At 41.7% G+C, this 22,481-nt stretch overlaps 1 protein-coding gene and 1 long non-coding RNA gene across 4 annotated transcripts in view; one reads left to right on the forward strand and one right to left on the reverse strand.

The window, feature by feature from the left end:
* PLPPR1 (phospholipid phosphatase related 1) overlaps positions 1 to 22,481 on the forward strand; it is a 558,611-nt gene that overhangs the window by 534,819 nt on the left and 1,311 nt on the right. For both annotated transcript variants that reach the window (XM_043453687.1, XM_043453686.1), the window contains 3 exons: positions 9,407 to 9,657; positions 13,843 to 14,019; positions 16,607 to 16,738. In XM_043453687.1, coding sequence (XP_043309622.1) covers positions 9,407 to 9,657; positions 13,843 to 14,019; positions 16,607 to 16,738 — 560 coding nt within the window. The remainder of the gene's footprint in view (positions 1 to 9,406; positions 9,658 to 13,842; positions 14,020 to 16,606; positions 16,739 to 22,481) is intronic.
* Positions 1 to 22,481, reverse strand: part of LOC122431996 — a 164,370-nt gene that overhangs the window by 135,572 nt on the left and 6,317 nt on the right. The gene's annotated exons all lie outside the window — the stretch shown is intronic.

The following is a 22,481-nucleotide window of genomic DNA, read 5'->3' on the forward strand; positions in this document are numbered from 1 at the left end:
ATAAGAATTCCTTAGAGGTCCCCTTTCCACTGTCAAAAATGGCATTGGTGACCCTATTCCTCTTGCTTGTACCTGTATGTAGGATAAGACTGTCATCAATTTTCCCACTAAAATAAAGGCCAGGAATTGATTTAAGGGTATGTTTTCTTGTTTTGTTGGTTTTTTTTTTTTTTAACATCATGGTGGGAAAACTACCACAAAAGATTCACAAAGCTGGTTAACTTCTGAAAGTGAGAAAATGTTCAAGCATTCTTAATCTCAAACAGTATGGTGCCTAAGTGTGCTAAGTCACTTCAGTCGTGTCCAACTCTTTGGGCCCTGTGGACTGCAACCTGCCAGGCTCCTCTGTCCATGGGGATTCTCTAGGCAAGATACTGGACTTAGTTTCCATGCCCTCCTCCAGGGGATCTTCCCAACCCAGGGATTGAACCCATGTCTCTTACATCTCCTGCATTGGCAGGCATGTTCTTTTTTTTTTTTTTTTAATTTTTCATTTATTTTTATTAGTTGGAGGCCAATTACTTTCCAATATTGTAGTGGTTTTTGCCATACATTGACATGAATCAGCCATGGATTTACATGTGTTCCCCATCCTGAACCCCCCTCCCACCTCCCTCCCCATTCCATCCCTCTGGGTCATCCCAGTGCACCAGCCCCGAACACTTGGTCTCATGCATCCAACCTGGACTGGCGATCTGTTTCACACTCGATAATATACATGTTTCAACGCTGTTCTCTCAGATCATCCCACCCTTGCCTTCTCCCATAGAGTCCAAAAGTCTGTTCTATACATCTGTGTCTCTTTTTCTGTCTTGCATATAGGGTTATCGTTACCATCTTTCTAAATTCCATATATATGCATTAGTATACTGTATTGGTGTTTATCTTTCTGGCTTACTTCACTCTGTATAATGGGCTCCAGTTTCATCCATCTCATTAGAACTGATTCAAATGTATTCTTTTTAATGGCAGGCAGGTTCTTTACCACTAGCACCACCTGAGAAGCCCTTTCATTACCTTGATTTGCTAGCATAGACAGAAGAGCCATTCTCTTTTAGAAATGTTTAATAAGAGGTTGAAAACATATGTTGAGGAAGAACTAAGATCCTCTCCCCTTTTCAGAGAGTAGTATTACCACTCTAACCCAGATGACTTGTTTTTATGTCTTTTCCACTATTCTTTCAAAATTCTATGTGTTAGTTTCTCCACATGAAAAACATATAGGAGTCATGCTTTCATGTGTGCACATGTTAATATTTAAACTGACAACCATTGCACCTTCTCAGAATCAGAAATGGGGCAATGTGTCTCAAAGATTGTTCATGTCTACATAAAACTGCCCAAGTGCATCATGACCTCCAGATTTCTTGTGCTTCATAAACATCCACAGGAAGAAATCTCTCCTGCATATGTAGTGTGGATCTTCATATTCCAAATTAAGGATATTTTCTCATTCTTGCTGTATTGAAAAGGGAGAGTGATTTGATTTCCAAATTATGATTTACAAGTTTTCTGACTCCTGAGACACTTAGAAAGAGCCAGTTTTCAATTCTAAGCAGCTAGCACTCTACTGGATTTCATGGCATTTATTAAAAAGAGAAATGGTCCCTACCTCTTACATGCTAAGTGGTTTGGTCTCAACCCCATGTTCAACAGAGTCAGGGATGTGAGACCCAACAGAAGTGAGACAATTGGACAAGTTTCTATGCTCTTTTACTGTCTTCTCCTGTCAGTCTTCTCTGAAATCTCTTCCGCAGTTGATTCACTGATTCCACAAATGTCTATTAAGTGTTTACTGTGTGCCAGGTTTGATGCTAGGTGCCTGGATACAGGATTGAGCAAAAAATAGATGCGTTCTCTGCTCTTTACAGCGTGCATATTCTACAGTTCTAATGGGAGAGATGGACATTATTGAATAATCATATATAAGAGGTACAAAAAAGAATAATGGTATAATACTAGTCTAAAATAGTATTTTTACTCACTCACCTAGGGTCAATTAATCTACACCAGAGAGGCAAGAATGTACAATGGAGAAAAGACACTCTTCAGTAAGTGCTGGGAAAGCTGGACAGCTACATGTGAAAGGATGAAATTAGAACATTCTCTAATACCACACACAAAAATAAACTCAAAATGGATTAAAGTCCTAAATGTAACACCAGATACTATAAAACTCCTATAGGAAAACACAGGCAGAACATTTTTGACATACACTGCAGCAATACCTGTCTGGATAGAGGAAAACAAAAATCAGAAATGAACAAATGGCACCTAATAAACTTAAAAGCTTTTGCAGAGCAAAAGAAACCATAAACAAAATAAAAAGACAACCCACAGAATGGGAGAAAATATTTGAAAATGAAGCAACGGACAAGGTATTAATCTCCAAAATATACAAACAGCTCGTGTGGCTCTGTCAAAAATACATAAATAAATAAGTGGGCACAGGGGTTTTCCTGGTGGCTCAGTGGTAAGGAATCCGCCCGCCAGTGCAGGAGTCATGGGTTTGATCCCTGGTCTGGGAAGATCCCACATGCCATGAACCCATGCACCACCACTATTAAGCCTGTGTTCTCTAGCCTGGGAGCCACGGCTGCTTAAGCTCTCAGGCCCTAGAGTCTATGCTCCACAACAAGAGAGGCCACCTCAATGAGAAGCCTGACCACCCCAATTATAGAGCAGCCTTCGCTTCCCGCAACTTAGAGAAAAGCTTATGTAGCAGCGAAGACCCAGCACAGCCAAAAAATTTTTTTTAATTACTAAATGAAGTTTTAAAAATTTAAATGTTTTAAAAATGGGCAAAGATCTAAGTAGCTCTCTCTCCAAAGAAGACACACAGATGGCCAAAAAGCACATGAAAAGGTGCTCAACATCACTAATTATCAGAGAAATACAAATCACAACTACAGTGAGGTATCATCTCACATCAGTCAGAACAGCCATCATCAAAAAGTCTACAAACAGTAAATGCTGGAGATGGTGTGGAGAAGAGGAAACCCTCCTACACTGTTGGTGGGAATGTAAGTTGATGAAGCCACTATAGAGAATAGTACGGAGTTTTCTTAAAAACCTGAAAGAGAGTCCCCATATAATCCAACAATCCCACTCCTAGGCATATATCCCGAGAAAAATATAATTCAAAATGATATATGCACCCCAGTGTTCACAGTAGCAATATTCAGAATAACCAAGACATATGTGCTCAGTTACTCAGCTGTGTCTGAATCTTTACAACCCCATGGACAGTAGCCCACCAGACTCCTTTGTCCATGGGATATTTTCAAGCAAGAATACTGAAGTGGGTTGCCACTTCCTACTCTAAGACATGGAAGCACTCTAAATGTCCATCAGCCAATGAAAGATGTGGTACACAATGGAATACTACTCATCCATAGAAAAGAATGAAATAATGCCATTTGCAGCAACATGAATGGATGTAAAGAATATTATGCTAAGTGAAGTAAGCTGGATAAAACAAATATCATATTATATCACTTATATGTGAAATTTAAAAAGAAAAAATGATACAAATGAACTTATTTACAAAACAGGGGACAGACTCACATACTTACAAAATAAACTTACTGGTTACCAAGTGGGAAAAGGGGAGATAAATTAGGAGTTTGAGATTAACATATACACACTACTATACATAAAGCAGATAACCAACAAGGTTCTACTGTATAGCACAGGGAACTATATTCTGTATTTTGTAATAATTTGTAAGGGAAAATAACCTGAAAATATATAACTGAATCGCTTTGCTGTACACTTAAAATTAATACAACATTGTAAACTGAACTTCAAAAAAACTTCATAAACCCAAAAAATATGCTTTATATATAGCAGTTGTGAATTTGAGTAACTCAAATATGCAAACATTTCATAGTTCTTTTTTTTTTTTTACTGAGATGCAATTTACATACCACAAAATTCACCCTTTAAAGTGTTCAGTTTGGTGGTTTTTAGCATATTCACAAAATTGTACAACTACCAGCACTGTTTAATTCTAGAAAATTTCTTCATCCCTCCCAAAATACCAATACCTATTAGCAGTCACCCACTGTTTTTCCCTTCTCCCCAGACCCTGACGTTCACTATTCTACTACCTGTGGATTTGCCTATTTTAGGCATTTCATATAAATTGATCATACAAGGTAAAAAAAAATAAGAGTAGCTTTTTCCCCAAGATCCCATGTGATATGTGATTATTTCTGACTCTTCAGGTTTAGGTGGGGCAAGATCTATACATTCTGTTTTCCTCAACAGAAAGAACAGAATGACTTGCTCCCGGTCCAACCTTCAGAGCGTAAGCCTGAGAGCAGGTTGGCATGCACAGCACTGAGTCCAATTCCAAATCAGCAGGTTTCCTACTGGAGCTCCTCAGCTACTGAACCGGCATCTCGTCCTACCCCCCAGTGCCATGACAATGCAATGCACGCAAAGCTATGGCGCCCAGCACAAGCTGCTCTCCACCGCATGCAGGTCTAAACCACTCGGAAGCAAGATGCCAGCACCAGGGCCCCTGCCACTGCCTGCCTAGCTGTTGTCCCAGAGCGTGTCTCTAAGTACATTTAGCAGAGCGAGGGGGAAAAGGAACTCATCCAGTGGAGTGACAGCATCCCTGTTTTCTGAGCAATCTAAATCCCGGATCTCTGAGTAGGGGGCAGACAAGAGAGAAAGGAAATCTCCCTAGGTTTTCTCCCATGATGGATCTTCAGAGAGAAGCTAGGGTTTTTCATGAGATAAAACCTTGGGTGTGTGTGTGCACATGTGAGAAAGGGAGAGAGACAGAAATCCTCACTGATTATCCCTTTGAGTTGGCACTCTGAATTTCCATCTTTTTTTCACTGTCATCATGTATATTTTAGTTGAGAAGTGTTCTGTTAGAGTCTGTCAGCAAAGTGCCATTTTAAACTGGAAAATCGCACACTTGCAATTTAATATAGAATAATTGGCCTTCAGTTCAGTGGCTCCACCTCCAGGTCACAGGTTCTTTATGGCTAAAAGGAAATATTCCTTCCTTTGCTCACCCCATCAGCCCCTGCTAATTATTACTCTGTGGTCTGGGTCTAGGCTTCCTAATGAAGGCCTCCTGTGTGTCTTTCTCAGCAACGAGCAGTCTGATTTCTGCATTTTGACCAGTTCTTTGTTTGGGAGGCAAAAAGACATCCTGATAGGAGGCCTTGTTAGCATTCGCCAGCACCCCAGTTACCTGTGGCCGAGAAGATCTTTGTTATGCGTGCTTCCTACTTACGTCACTGTTTCCCCTACAACCTTCTCAGCTGAATAAAAGGATGGAACCCTTAACTGATCCCATGACAAGAAGTGGGTCACAGAGTTTCACCTCTGTGTCCTCATTTACCAGTGACGAAAGATCCTAATTTGTCCAAAGAATCCAGGTAAAACCCTGAGAGGGAGGAGAAAGGATTTTTAACACTTTCATCTTCCTCTTTCTTCATCCTTTGACTTGCCTGATGTGTGTCAGATTCTTTTAGGCCACAAGGTGGCAGCAAGCTCAGGTTACCATGGTGATCCATGTCATCAAAACAGGGACCATATAATGATAACCCTATATGCAAAACAGAAAAAGACACACAGATGTACAGAACAGACTTTTGGACTCTGTGGGAGAAGGCGAGGGTGGGATGTTTCGAGAGAACAGCATCAAAACATGTATATTATCTGGGGTAGAACAGATCACCAGCCCAGGATGGATGCATGAGACAAGTGCTCGGGCCTGGTGCACTGGGAAGACCCAGAGGGATCAGGTGGAGAGGGAGGGGGGAGGGGGGAGGGGGGATCGGGATGGGGAATACATGTAAATCCATGGCTGATTCATGTCAATGTATGACAAAAACCACTACAATATTGTAAAGTAATTAGCCTCCAACTAATAAAAAAATAAATGGGAAAAAAAAGAAAACAGGGACCATAGACCTCACCAACAATGCCAGTCTCTGTCCTAAAGCCAGGCTGCTTCTACCTCCTGGTTCTCTGAGCATTCTAATGCCCCTCACCCCTGATGGATTCACAAGTGCCCACCCCATTCTACACCAGAATGTATGGGTCCTGGGGGTACCCTAGGGCTCAACCAATTTGACCCTCATCCATCACTGCTAACACAGGCACCCATAGCTCCAGTACCATGGGAGGTGTGGAACTTCTCTGAAAGATGTGCAGGGCTCCTGAGCTACACCCTGGAAGGCACAGGACAGACTTCAACTTGATTTTCAAAAATCATTCAGGAGGTTTCTGTTGCCCTGCCCCTGGGGTTTGACAGCCAGCATGGGCAGGGAAGGGGGCAGCCCCTTCACTCCTTCAGCCAGACTAGGTAAGTTTCTAGCTCCTCCTTGGGAGACATCCTTCCCACATCTCCCCATTCCAGGGTTTATTTTAGAAATTCAATGGTCTTGTGCTCTAGACCATGGCTCTTGGTTTTCCCATCCAATTCGTTTCAGAATTCCAAACAAAACAATACCTGTCTCAAGCATATAGCTCTGGCAAGCTAAGAGAGTTTTACTTTTAGACTTCTGTGTCTGCTGTAAATCCATTCAGAAATGTGATCAAGGACTTCCCTGGTGGTCCAGTTGCTAAGACTCAGCACTCCTAATACAGGGGGCCCTATTTAGGGAATTAGATCTCACATGCCACAACCAAAGACCTCACATGCCACAACTGAGGTCTGGAGTAGGCAAATAAATAAAAATATTTTTTTAAAAAAGAAGTGTGATTAGCTCCCCTGAAGCAAGGAATACTGTTGGGAGCAGAGCCATAAGCTAAGTATCAACAGAACCAGCTAGGGAGGGGCATAGGAATGAAAAATGTATCTGTTAAAACTTCAAAAAGATTATCACACTTAAAGAATTTTAGACACCAAGGTAGGATACTTCAAAAGCATCTCCTTCAAATCATATATTGCAGTAGAGGAGGCCATAAACAGTGTTCCACCTGACTCTAAGGACAAAAGCAACACTTTTTAGCTTCTGAGGCTTGTAACATACACACAAGCAGCTCAGGATTAACAGAGGAATGCCTGGAATGCCTTACAAAAGCCCTGCATGATCTGACATTGTCTGTGAATCACCAGGGTAGGCTCCACCACACTTTGTTGGCATGGCATGTGCCAGGCAGGTAGAGTCCTGGGGCTGCCCTTCTGAAGCTACATCAAATACACCAGAATGAGCTGTTTAGAAAGCAAATGCTTGTTAAGCCATCAGGAGAAGCAGACATAATCCAGGGGAGGCCAGGAGAAAAAGGGAAAGAAACTTTCAGCAACAGTATCACACGACAACAAAGCAGAAATTTGCCCATCACAGACCCACTGCGACCACAGACCTGGTATTTCAGATACTCATCTGAGGAACCTAGAAATCCTCAGAAATGTCTCGGAAAGAAGTCACCCTAATTGGAGGCACTCCAACAAATAAAATGCCAGGGGAAAATGCTGTCACTTTTCTCTTTTCAAATCATGAATTATCCTCGTTTTCCTGGAAAAGTATGTCTAGACAGACTTATTGCCCCTTGAAAAGGCTAGAGACCTGGTCTTTGAGTATCTCGAAGATATAAAAAATTGCTAACCAGAACCTGGGAGTGAAAGGAATGATCAATGAATGCTTAGTTTCAGAGGTCAGACCCAGGAGTGTCAGTCAGCTGAAGCTATTAAAAGAGCCAGTTCTCATTGTGATAAAGCACATCCTGGCAAAGCCACAGAAAAGAAAATTATAAGAATCAATACAAGTCAAAATGGAAACCGGATGAAGGTTTCAGCCAAACTTGTCTTCACTTCTGATCTAATGGATTGACTTCTGGGTGCTGAAATCAGCACAATTTGCAGATTCAAGACATTGAATATGGAAGTCAAAACTGGATAGAAATTTAATCAAAACCTATAGCAGACCCTTGAAATTTACAAGGGTTAATGCTGCCTCTCACTCTTGCCAATTCCTCCCACAGCTGAGATGCACTGGCAAAGTCTTCTTTACCTCTTCAAACAACCTGTGTATAGCTTGGCTCTCCACAGCTGCTCTTGATACATTTAACAGATACTCTATAGATGTATGCATAACCTTTGAAAGAATCCACAGTACAACTTCCTATAAGGAATTCATATTTTTGTCCAAGCTAGTCAGGGGCAATCCTATATTCCTGTGGAATTTACCAGAGAACAGATAAAATCCAAGAAGTATAGCCTACCTACAGGATTCTTAGCCAAACAGATCAAGTCAGCATGGTAGGTAAAATGATGCCTTTCTCACCCCAAAATGTTTATGCCCTAATCCCTAGAAACTGTGGGCATGTTACTTTACATGACAAACAGGAATGTACATGTGTGATCAGACTAAGGATTTTGAGATTATCCTGGATTATTCAGGCAGACACAATGTAACCAATGTAACATTATAAGAGAAGCAAGATAGTCAGGGAAGGAGACGTGACAACAGCAATAGAGCTCTTACGATACAATTGCTAGAAGCAGGGGCATAAGTCAGGGAATGAAGGTAAGAATCTGGGAAAAGCAAGGAAAAAGTTCTGCTCTGGAGCTTCCAGAAAGAACACAGCCCTGCCAACACTTTGATGTTAGCCCAGTGAAACCTATTTTGGATTTCTGACCTCCAGAACTGTAAAAGGATGCATTCATGGTGGTTTAACCACTCAGTTGGTTATTCGATACAGTCAACAACATTCTCATTTTCTGTTGCCAACATCAAATGAGACATTCAATTCAATCAGGGTTTCTCTAGAGCGATCTCTTTCTTTCTTTGAAGGACGACTCCTAACATACTCATTCTCTCTCACCTGCCATAATAACTCCTTCGAGGAGTACTCGCATCTCCAACAGGACCAGGGAAGAGATATACTCTGCAGAAGGCAAGATAACCCATGTTGAGTAACTATTGAGTTGACCAAAATGTTCGCTCATGTTTTTCCGTAACACCTTTCAAACTTTTTGGCCAACACAATACTTAATGCCAGGCACCCTAGGGGTTATTTTGCACACATTTTATCTTTCTAACTCTTTTCTGAGGTATCATTCCCTGCAACCACTCTGTGATTAGGGTACTAAGATTCAAAGAAGATAGCTTACACTGTGAACCAATCACCAAAACAGTGCCTAGAGCCCAGCTCTACGTGACTCCAAAATTCAATTCCTCCTATGAGAACATGCTGCTTCTACTTTATTGATGCAAAACAGTAAAGCGCTACCAGCAGCGTGACTGCATCAATTTGGAAGAAACAGTGGTTTAGGAAGCAGGAAAGGGAAAGGTGAGGGGACAGTCTGACCCCAGAGAGGACCTTTCTGATAGGTTGTCACGAGCTCACACTGCTGTTTTACTCTCAGGGACAAAAACCAATTTATGGTGTATGTCACCATTCCTAATTGCTTTAAATCTCCTCATAGGAGTATTTGCTTTTGGGCTTTTTGCTACTGACATTTTTGTAAATGCTGGACAAGTGGTCACGGGGCACCTGACCCCGTATTTCCTGACGGTGTGCAAGCCCAACTACACCAGTACAGACTGCCGGGCGCACCACCAGTTCATCAACAACGGGAACATCTGCACTGGGGACCTGGAAGTGATAGAGAAGGCGCGGAGGTCCTTTCCCTCCAAACACGCTGCTCTGAGCATCTACTCCGCCCTGTACGCCACGGTGAGTATGACCCGAGTGGAGTTTTGGCTGCAACGGGTGTCTCTGCCATCCTCACCCACCCCCCCCCCCCAACTGCCTTTTTCATCACTTCTTTCATGGCAGTCACTTCTGGTGACTTTTGAAGTCATGTGACAATGTGCTTCTCCTCCATTCTATCATGCCCCCACCCTCAATACCCCCATGTAAGACCTGCCAGAGGATATTAATTCTGGCATGACTGTTGATGATCCCTTAGTCCCAGCCTCCCATTTTACAGATGCAGAAACTGAGGCCCAGAGAATTGTTAAGAGCACAGTCAGAGCAGAGGCCCAGGCTCCTGGCATTGGGCACGGGGTTCTGTCACTGCCCAGAATAGCACTCTGGGCCAAAGCTCTGGTTGGTTCCAGAACAACACGTATTCCTCACGCTTGTCTGTAGATTGCAGATGTAGGCCTCATGCAAATGCCTGCCCAAAGCAATGTGCAATACCAGATGAAGACAGGGCTTTCCTCTGCTCCTCCTAACACTCTTTGACACTTTAGCAGAACAGATGGGCAATCCTGCAAGACCCCCAAAATCCAACAGTTCACTTCTCACTGTTCTCTAGATCACAAAATCTCTTGACTGCCCCCACTGGGGTATAATAGTCTAAACTTTGTGGCCTCGTCAAAGAGAAAGCGCAAAAGTGTGTCTAACATCTTAAAATGGAAGAAATGGTGTCCGTCTATATTTCCTGCTCTTTAATTCCGCCCCACTTTGGAAATAACCTAGGGCTTCCTAGGTGGCACTAGTGGTAAAGAACCCGCCTGCCACTGAAGGAGACGTAAGAGACATGGGTTCAATCCCTCGGTTGGGAAGCTTCCCTGGAGGAGGGCATGGCAACCCACTCCAGTATTCTTGCCTGGAGAATCCCATGGGCAGAGGAGCCTGACAGGCTATAGTCTGTAGGGTCACAAAGGGTCAGACATGACTGAAGTGACAGCATGCATAGAAATGACCTCATTTCACCTTTGCCTGACCTCTGCTTCTGTAGAACCCAATGTGTTGCAGTAGAGGGATCAATGCAAACGTTCCACTAATGGATATCATGTGTATTTACCTATGGATGAGTGACTATTGGCTAAAAACATCCCTTTTCATTCAACTTACTTTATATTTAGGGTACTACTAGTCTAGAGATTCTTGGGTGAAAGGTGAGGTAAGGAGAAGGCAGAGCAAAGACCACTTTCAAGCTCTGCAGTCTTCCTGGAAACTCCCCGTGAGCCTTCACCCCAGCCCCCGGGAGCACGTTCCCCTCCAATGACAGTAACCTCACTGCCCACTGCATCTGCTTCTGATGGAAGCGTGTCCATGCCATCATCCCAAACATTGTCCTAAATTCAGGGAGGAGTAAAGGTGACTGACTACAGGTCTGGTCCATTTAGTGTAGTTTAAAAGAAATTGCTGAATAGTCTCTTTAGAACAATGGTTCTTTTGTGTCCAATTTATAGAATCACATCTATAGGATCAACTTTCCAAAATAAGTCTATTTCTTTTAGATTTACTCTTTAATGAATACATGGCAAAAATGATTTCAGCTACCCCCACATTAAGGAAACATGAATGTAAACAATACAGCAGCCTTGATTTAAAAACAGACCAGTTTAGCTCAATGAAGTTTCTTGACTTTTCCCCACCCACTAAAAAAAAAAAAAAAAATCTATGCCAGGTATTTTTTAAACAAGGTCTTTTCAGGCATTTGGCATAATTTCCAGCTTTCAAAATATTGTATCAATTGGTATCCTAGACTATCTAGAACTTATCTAGAACCTAAGTTATATGAAACAATGTGGTCTTGCACCCGTTCCTGTATTTTTATCAGACTTAAGTCATTGTCGTATGAAATCAATTTTTACAACACCGTTACAAAAACCAATCTGTTACTCATCCTAAGCTACTGTCTCATCAAGTGAAATATAAATTTCTCTTGAGAAGAAAGAAGTATGGTCATCTTACTCAGAATATATGCTGGTAGAGCACGTGTTTTCAAGGATTCAGATATAATCCAATTCAAATCATGCCCCACAGACAGACTATAATCAGATAAACCCTGATACAAGATTCCAATTATGTAAACATCTCTGAGTGCCTATTATGTGTGCTTTCAGAAATCACTCAACAAGGATTTCCTAAGTACTAGTTAATACTGTGAAGAATACTAATGAACCATAGGCCCATGTTTTAATAGTTTGTAATCTTGTAAGATTTATAAAGGCTATAATTTAAAAACAATATAGAAGCATAAAACACTAAATTTAAATATATATATAGAATTTAACCCATTATTGACTAGGGGATTTTTGCAAAAACCAATACCTATGGCCAGCGATTTTTATTTTGGCCAGCCAAAAATTAATTGTTATTTAACTAAGACTTGGTGGGTTACTGCATTTAATAGTTATACTTGACACACCTGTAAAGTCTTCTCCAACACCTTGAGTTTTATCTATCACTTTCCATATCAGACTTGATCACTAAGGTTTTTTTGTCTTTTTGGTGGTCTAATATTCACACTGTCTGAATCAGAACTATATTCTGAAGAACTATCATCTTTTGACACATTAGTATATATGCCGCTTAGACAATCAGATAAAGTATGTGCATAAAATTCTTCACTCAAAATTTCACAATGTATCATTTTTGAAAATTTTACAGCAATAAACTTGCATTTATAATATACACAGCATTGGAACAAAAATTGAATGGAGTAAAATGTGAATGATAATGATAATTATCATAACATGATAAATATTATAAGTTATAATTATTATTATCATAAGTTGTGTAATGAACTCTATCAATTTTAAGCTCTAACAACTATGTCTCTGGTCAATAACATTCGGTACCAAAAGACATATTAATACATCTTTCGTCAATAATGTGCTAAATAACATTTCCTACTCAGCCTCAGAATGGTGTGATGATACGCTCTAATTTATATAACTCTGATCTAACCACAGTTTTGTAGGGTATGTGTTACATATAGTAGAGAAAATCCCATCTTCCTGTATTCACACCAATGCTGAAGGATCATCCTAGGAAATTAAGTTTCCACTAAAATATTTTAAAATGTATCTATTTGAACTTATAGGTGTTCAGGCCATACAAGCACACTATACTGTAACTTGAGTATTGGCATACTATTTTTCTGAGTCACAAACTCATTTAGCACACGTGTTAAGGTTTTCCTGGTGGTTCAGATGGTAAAGAATCTGCAATGCCGGAGATCCGGGTTTGGTCCCTGGGTCAGGAACGTCCCCTGGAGAAAGGAATAGCAGCCCACTCCAGTATTCTTGCCTGGAGAATCCCATGGATAGAGGAGCCTGGTGGGCTACAGTCCATGGGGTTGCAGAGTTGGGCATAATGAGACTAAGACAGAGACAATAGATCAATTGCGCCCTCTAGTGGTTTCTTACAACCATTACCAAAGTTTGTGTGACAAAGTGTGTGTTTCGAAGAGGCATATCTTGCTTAGTCCAAGCCACCAGGGACATATTTGGTAACCGAGCCTGCAAAATATTTAAGTCTTACTCAGCTCCTCACAATGTCATAAAAACAGAGTATGTCTCACGTGTCAAAAATTGTATCATCATTTACTAACATCAGGTCTTCCCAACCTTTTTTACGCCCACATGGAAAATTTTAAAACATGCTCAAGTAAATGAATGAATATAACTGATCACAGCCATCCCAAGCAATGTGAGAATCAATTTCCCAGCACAACTGAAACCTATCTATGTTACAAACTGGTTTGGAAGTCAATGCTTTCATATTCATTGAAAGTGTGAAGAAGTAGCTAGGATTATGGGGGACACAAAAAATGAAATGTATTGCTACTCCCTTACCTGGTCTTCTCCATAAAATTAATCCTCATAGAAGATTTTCTGGCATCTGAGATTCTCATATGGGTTTATTAACACTCCAAGTGATTCTTTAGTTTGTACCATAAAAACTGCATGCTCTGGACCTGATTATGCAGTCATCCACGTCACTGTAATTCTGTTCCCACGCCCACCAGAATGTAAAGCACTGAGATGAGTGTTCATTCATTCATCGTTCATGCTTTGGTGTGGGCCCATCTGTGTGTGTTGGTGTGTGTCCGTGTGCGTGTGTATGTGCACCGTGTGCGGAGGCTGCCGGTCACTCCCGGTCTCTGTCCTCACCTAGATGTACATCACAAGCACAATCAAGACGAAAAGCAGCCGACTGGCCAAGCCAGTGCTGTGCCTCGGGACCCTCTGCACAGCCTTCCTGACGGGCCTCAACCGGGTCTCCGAGTATCGGAACCACTGCTCTGACGTGATCGCAGGCTTCATCCTGGGCACTGCGGTCGCCCTGTTTCTGGTAGGTCAGCTTCCTCTACTTTTTTCCCGCTCTGGTGCTCTCTGAAACATTGCCCAAGATCCTGGTAAGTCAGGCTGCCCAGACTCCACGGTCTCAGTCCACGCTCCACCAGCCTCAACTTGCTGCAGTTACTCAGCGAGTACCCTGCGTCCTTGCTTTCAGAAATATGACTGCATAGTCCCTCTGCGGGCCAGGAGTATGATCACTCCAGGAAGGATGGCTTGCTCCACTGCTTCCCACCCTGTCCTTGGGGCTGGGGCTGGGCAGACTAGCAAAAATTCAGTGTACCTTCAAGCCATGATTCTTTAAATACTTGCTCAGAGACATACCAGCAGCATAAGCTAAGTGCCGCTTGGGGGAAGAACAGAGAACAAAGTATTGATGGAAGCAGGCAGCTCCTTCTCCAGCATTTCGAGAAACTCCACTCTGGCCCAGATTTGCAAGTCCCACTCAGAAATAGGAAAACCCTCAGCTAATCGCACTCAGGGGACCCCTGTTATTATCTGAACATGCCTCCTGGGCATCTTATTTCTGCTATAAGTGACTTCTCAACCACATAACACTTCCTGAAGAAGGGTTTTGGTTAATTTTTATAGATTTGAGGTGTGATAAAGTGAAAGTGTTAGCCACTCGGTCATATCCAACTCTTTTCAATCCCGTGGACTGTGGTCCACCAGGCTCCTCTGTCGATGGAATTCTCCAGACAAGAATACTGGAGTGGTTTGCCATTTCTTTCTCCAGGGGATCTTCCCGACCCAGGGATAGAACCTGGGTCTCCTGCATTGCGGGCAGATTCTTAACCATCTGAGTCACCAAGGAAGCTAGGCATATAATAAATGGTACAGGAATTGTATAACGTGATCAATTTTGACCTTCAGATACCACTTTCTCTCCCACCCTTCCCTCCCCCTCATTCCTAAGCAACCACTGATCTTCTGTATTAGGTTACTGTAAGATTTAATGTTAATGGAATTATATAATATATATGTGTTTTTTCCTAGCTTCCCTCATTCAGCATAATTATTTTGTGATTCATCCATGTTGTATCAGTAATTCCTTTCTCTTGCTACATAATATTCCATTGCACGGACATACCATGGAGGTACAGTTTTTAAAAATATAGTCCAGGACTGGGCTTCCCAACCTGTGCTCTGCACCAAGATCAACCACTACAGTAAGAAGCCAGCACAACGCAACTAAAGAGTAGCTCCCACTCATCACAACTAGAGAAAAGCCTGAGCAGCAATGAAGCCCAAGCACAGCCAAAAATAAATTTATATAAATACATATGTGTGTATATATGTGTGCATATATATATATTTAAGGATTTAAAATATACCCAGAAGGTTTATAGTAAATCACTAGACTTAAAGATGCTGTGCATGATGAAATTAGTCTCCTAATAACATTCAGCAAGCTTCTCCTAGCAGACAGAAATCATCAGAGCCTGCTGTACCTCCTCCCATTCTGCCCTTTCTGGTCCAAGGCACCCATTGAGACTAACATCACATGTAGATGGATTTCACAGGCCTGTGACCTAACTTCTCCTTGTCCTATCCCTTCCATACAGGGATTCTGCATACATGTCCTCCCCAACATACAAAAGGCACATATGCCTCTCCCAACTTCTAACTCAGAGTTCCCCAACGTTTTTTACCTGCTCAGACACACACAGAAAATGCTCACGTTTACTCAGAACACTGGCAAGCTCCACTTGAATTCAAAATTCTTTTTGAGATGGGAGACTTAAATGCACATTCTCTGTGAAGCGGCAGCAAAAGTGGTGCCGAGTGATCCTGAGACACTGATCTCTCAGAGGGTATTTCCCCTAGGGTGCTTCTTAAAAGGGGGAGAGAATACAGATGACTCAGAGAGGGATCAATAGTATGTCAATGAAAACCCCTTTGAGGGGCCTCCCTGGTGGCTTAGATAGTAAAGCCTCTACCTGCAACGTGGGAGACCCGGGTTCGATCCCTGTGTCAGGAAGATCCCCTGGAGAAGGAAATGGCAACCCACTCCAGTATTTTTGCCTAGAAAACTCCACAGATGGAGGAGCCTGGTGGGCTACAGTCCATGGGGTCGCAAAGAGTCAGATACAACTGAGCGACTTCACTTGGCACTTAAGAAGCCAAATCCTACAGTGGACTGATTTAGAGGCTATGGAGTTTATGTAGCCTTGGGAAAGTTATCTAAATTCTCTGTACCTCCTTATCTAAATTGGAGAGGATAACAGCACCTCCGTTATAAGAATGTTGAGTAGTCAAATGGTTTACATGCGTCATGTCTTTTAAATGTGAATCTACAAGGCAGGTGTTATTCCCATTTTTACAGGTCAGGAAACAAGTTCAGTGGGGGTAGATTGAGTATCCCTGGCCATCTGGTGATCAAACAGATGCTTCCTCATCACCCCAAACATGCTCAGCAGTAGACAGCCTGGCCCATGCCCCAGATCTTTCCATGGTCCCTACCCACTGGCTCAAAGGTCACTGTGCAATGACATTCTCAGGGGCAGGCCGGCCACCCACAGCGATAGCCAGGCATTGATGGCTGCAGTCTGACCCTAATCTTTTTTCCCCTCATCCCACAGGGAATGTGTGTGGTCCATAACTTTAAAGGAACACAAGGATCGCCTTCCAAACCCAAGCCCGAGGACCCCCGTGGAGTACCCCTCATGGCTTTCCCGAGGGTAGAAAGCCCCCTGGAAACCTTAAGCGCACAGGTACAGTAAAATGGTTTCAGCCGACAGAACCTGGAGGCTGCAGGCTCGTTATCTGGGAGGTCAGCTAACCCCTCCTCTAGTGGAAACAGGACGCAACTGAATCCACACAGCGACAATGAAAATCTGGGGGCTTCCCTGGCAATCCAGTGGTTAAGACTTCGCCTTCCAGTGCAGAAGGTGTGGGTTCAATCCCTAGTCAGGGAACTAAGATCCCACGTGCCTCTCGTGGCCAAAAATACCAAAACATAAAACAGAAATAATATTGAAACAAATTCAATAAAGACCCTAAAAATGGTCCACATCAAAACAAAAAAAAACCCACAATAAAAATCTGACATAAAGGCCCTCAAAAACTTCACAGCTTCCCTCAGTTAGTCCCATATTCCTTTCAGGGCATGGGCATCATGAATCCTCAGGAGGTTCTTAGTAATGTCTAACTTAAACCCCAGCTGCTTCAGGATATCTTGACCTTCAGTGTAATAACACACTTGTGAAACTTAGACCAACTCTTGTGGGAGGCCAATTCAATTTAGTATGTAGGACAACACTTGGAAAGAAATGCTTTGTTACATTCCATGATAGATATAAACTGGAAGCACATTAAAAAAGGTAACTAAATATCCTTTTGGATCTCTTTTGATGACCATCAAAAATTCAATGCAACAGTACTTACTGTTTACATTAGGACCTTATTTACCCCAGGACATTGCTTCATGCCAGAGATAAAGACGACAACTAGCCACACAGTCTTTATGCTCAAGGAACATACAGATAATCAGGAAAGGTGTATATAAATGCACGCATGCTCAGTTGTGCCCGACTCTTTGTGACCCCATAGACTGTAGCCTGCCAAGCTCCTCTGTCCATAGAGTTCTCCAGGCAAGAATACTGAAGTGGGTTGCCATTTCCTACCCCAGGGGATCTTTCCGACCCCGGGATAGAACTGGCATCTCCTTCATTGGCAGGTAGATTCTTTACCACTCTGCCACCTGGGTAGCCCTGTATATAAATGAATAATCATAATATGGCATGCTGAATCAGATGCACAAAGTGTTCTGTGGACACAAATGAAGAAAAAATTTATTGTAAGGCAGCGAAAGACAGAGATGTGCCAGCCAAAATGAGCCCTGATACATGGTATAAAGCCTGACTTTTGCCTGAGACAGTTGCTAAGTGCTTTACAAATATATGTATTTTTTGAACTGAATTGGTATATTTTTTTTTACTGAATTGGTAGTGTAATTCCCATTTCACAGAGAGAGAGGAATAGGAAGATAGCAATATGAAATTACTCACCCAAGACTCATAGCAAGCAAGTGGGAGAGTCGGGGTGAATAGTTCTTTGAGCAGACAGAGGAGGGGTAACTAATAATAAAATAGGGATTTTATTTTCATGTAGCTGAGTCTTGCTAAAATGTTTATTTCTGTAATAGTCTGTTTACCTTGAAGTCTTATTGTATTTGGCATCTCCTTACTAAATCTTTATAGAATACAAGAGGAAAGCAAATCTCCTCCCACTGGACTTATCAGATACTTCCTATCAATACAGTATAAAATATTTCACTAAAGATTATTAACTATCAGACATCTGAGAAACTATCCTATTTCTTTTAATGAAGTTTTCATTTAATGAAGTCCAATTTTATTAATGAACCAGGAAAAAAATCTATTTCCACCTTGGGAAAAAAATATTTAGGAGTCTCTATTAAACCCAGTACCAAATGCTTTGTTTTAGGTGCCTTCACCTATATTAAGGTGAAAATTTTGACTTGGTCTAATCTATAACATGTTGAAAATTTTGTCACTGGTTTATTTATATACAGCCAGTTAATGCAGGCTGAGTGACAAGTTAGCTAAATAATGAAACCTTATAATGAAAAACTCTAGTTTTTCTTCTAACTATGTTCTTAAACCCAGTGAAGTCAGAGTAGTGAAGTGAAATTGCTCAGTCATGTCAGACTCTTTGTGACCCCATGGACTGTAGCCTACCAGGCTCCTCCATCCATGGGATTTTCCAGGCAAGAGTACTGGAGTGGGGTGCCATTTCCTTCTCCAGGGGGATCCTCCCAACCTAGGGATTGAACCCAGGTCTACCCACATTATAGGCAGACGCTTTACTATCTGAGCCACCAGGAAGGTCCCAAAGTCAGAGTGGTTCCCTCTCTTTTTGAGATGAAGCAACTAGTGACAAAGGTGAATTTAAAAAGCAAGCTGAAATGTTTGCCAAGTTCCACAGACATGTAGTCTGTCCTTGTAAATGCTGTTGACCTTGCCCTGAATGTCCTGGTCTAAGAGCACCTTCTTTCCACCTCAGCACTGCTCAAGTGTCACCTTCTGTCTGAAGCCTTCTCCAGATGTCTCTTTTCTCCTCAGGACCATTAGTAGCTGACTAAGCCAAGAGACACCCAGGCCATGTTTTGGGGGATTCTGCTTACACTGAAAAATGAAGTGCCAAAATAGGGTTTCAAACCCGAAATTATAGGGGCTTCCAGGTGATGCAGTCAGATACAACTAAGCAACTAGCACGCACGCACGCACACACGCACACACACACACACACACACACGTACGTGGTGTGGTAAAGAATCTACCTGCCAATGCAGAAGAAGCAAGAGACAAGAGTTCAGTCCCTGGGTCAGGAAGATCCCCTGAGAAGGAAATGGCAACCCACTCCAGTATTCTTGCCTGGAGAATCCCATGGACAGAGGAGCCTGAGAGGCTACAGTCTATGGGGTTTAAAGAGTAGGGCATGACTACGCAACCGACCAATCCACAATACAGGTTTTTAAAAATCTTTAAATATATGTATCATTATTCACTACAGGCAGTCACTGAACTTTTGCAATCTGTCCACATGTCTTTATTTCCGTGTGTATCACCTTATCTGCGCACAGTTTGAGGCCTTTTGTGAATACCAGGCTTCGGCTGAAGGACCCTCAGGGCCCAACGTGTATTTGCCCCTCACAGTTCATGTCAGGAGTGCCCTCATATCTGCCTCTCCCAGGAACTAAGAGATTAAAGATACAAACCCTATGAACCATGTCCTTCTTACTCTTCATATTTCCTGACATTCACTAGGTGTGAAATAAATGTCAGATGAATACAGATGCAAGCCAGAATCAAAATATGAACTAGGCCCTTTAGTCAAAACCAAGAACCCAAAATTGGACTACAGTCAATATCTGAACCTCCATAGTAAACAGTTTATGAGTAATGATGAACGGGACTTCTACAGGCTGGTCACAATGAAGCTACAGGAAGCCAGATGGAAAGTACTGCCTCTTAAGCAATGCCTTCCATGCCATTTGTGCACTATCCAAGCATCTGCTTTCCACGTGGGTGGTTAGAAGGACATGCCCTTTATTTGTGGGTCAAGAAAAGGAAATGAGCATATGGTGCAAGTTATCACATTCAATCTTTACCATAATCCTGCAATTGGCCTTATTCTTCTATTTTATAGATGAAGTAAGGCACAGAGAGTTTAAGTAATATGCTGAAGGTCACTCAGCAAAGATTAAGACACGGGCCCATCTAATTCTAAAGGCCCTGCTTGCTCTCTACACCGCACAGCCTGAGGTTTAAGGAAAACTCCATTTTGAAATCTACAGCTCTCTGCACTATGGAATATGGAGACACGCTGCGGGGGCCAGTGCGTGGGGCTGAGGTGCGCAGCCCCGGCAGAGTTTACACTGAACACCGCTCTTCCAGAACAAACATGCCGTGTGTTCTCCCCTGGGGGCCAAGGCTTCCTGTGTGATAGCAGTGGCCATGGCTTCTACTAGAAACGGCTGCTCCTTTGTAGTTTTGGGGATAGAGCCGTCTTCCCAGGAGGAGGACTCTGGAGCTCTGAGAGAAGACATGAACCTCTCTTTAGGGCACACATTCTCACATGAGAAATCCATCCCGCCATTCTGAGCACCTCAAGGAGAAGACCGCCTCGCTGGGGAGGGAACCCCTCACCCTCCCTTTTGTCCCCCCGAGACACACTTTCTCCTTTGCCACACGGAGCCCCAGGGCTGCAGGCTGCCCCAGGTTGCTTCTCTCTTCCCCTCTAAACGATCAGCTCAAATTTAAATTCTTGGCCTTCTGTGACTGAGACAGTACATTCTCTAATATCTTTCCCCAGGACTAAAGAGACACCAGAAAGTAAAAAACTGTAGAATCCTGTGTGGGGAATACTTTTAAATCCATGGGTGATTCATGTCAATGTATGACAAAAACCACTACAATATTGTAAAGTAATTAGCCTCCAACTAATAAAAATAAATGGGGAAAAAAAAAACTGTAGAATCCAAATGAAACAAAAATGGTCACGTTTCCAAAGTGTGATTTTGCAACCCCACAGAGTTGTATCCTGGAGACCTGCTCCGAGCTCTCCTCGCCCTGCAGCCTCATGCCCATTTCCACCTGCGAAATCAAGCTTAATGTTGAGCAAATGTGTTCTTGTTGAACACAGTTTATATTAACAAAGAAATGAGAGAGGAGCCAATGTGTTAACTCACTGTGTGGTATGAAGTCTCGTGTCTCCTGATGTGTGCAAGGGGGAGATGAGCTATATTTTTCTTTAACAACAGTAACAACGAAAGGATCCACTCTATCCCAGGACCCACATGCTTATGACCTTATTCCAGGAGATTCTGATTCAGCCATTCTGGGGTGAAAAGCCATGTAAGAAAATCATCCCACAGGAATTCTAATGCTTATAGACTTCATATCATAAATAGGAGAGAAAAAAAAAGACTTGGAGAGTTAAAGAAATCTGTACAAAGTCACCAAGTTAGTTATCTTAGGCTGTTGAACAACTTTATCTTTACCATTCACTCTTAAATGAAATCTTAAAAACATATAAATGACCAAGCTATTGATGAAAGTTTTTTTTAAGGAAGCATACTATAAAAGCAAAAGCATAAGTTTCTCACATTATAGCAAGAAATGCAAAAACCTCAGTTTTCACAAATACGGTAGATAAAAGTACCTTGAGAAATATGGAATACTCAGTTTCTAAAATTCACGTTTGCCCTCTCAAGAATATGATTCTCTAATGTCCTAAAAACAAACAGGAATCTGGAATCCCATAATAATCAATTAGCTCTAAAGCCACCATTTCTTAAGGTATTATCAGTACCATAAACTGGGAATTTTAAGTTCAAACAAAAGATGGGATTGAAAAAAGGTGGGATTATAAATGTTATATAAAACAAGAGATAAGGGTTGTTATGAACGAAGCACATAAACAAAAATTAACAGAACTACAAGTAAAAGTGGATAAAATGGCAATCATAGATTTTAACACTTTCTTCAGTAATAAGCAAACAAAATACAGTAAAAAGTTAATAAGGTTCATCTAAGTCAATATATAATCCTCAAAACACAAACATTTAAAACAAACTACATGTAAGACTATAAAGCCAATCAAGAAACTTTAAAAGCATTCAGTGTTATATTTTCACAATTTAAAAAAATTTGTGTAAAAAAAAAATCTATTCAATAGATCACACAGATGCCATTCTCCAGAAATTCAAAGATACCTTAAACCAAAACTGCTATACATTTGAAAACATTAAACTCACCGCTCTGAAAATTCATGGCTCAGAATACATCATATGGAAATTTTTCAAAGATTAGAAATGTTCAAAATTAAAATCACAACACTAAAAAAAAAAAATGTAGGATGCAGCTAAAACTACTTTGAGATCTTCAAATGTTTCATAGAATATAATTAAGTATAATACAAGACAGATGA

The sequence above is a fragment of the Cervus canadensis genome, chromosome 30, assembly GCF_019320065.1.
Source record: "Cervus canadensis isolate Bull #8, Minnesota chromosome 30, ASM1932006v1, whole genome shotgun sequence".
NCBI classification, from domain to species: Eukaryota; Metazoa; Chordata; class Mammalia; order Artiodactyla; family Cervidae; genus Cervus; species Cervus canadensis.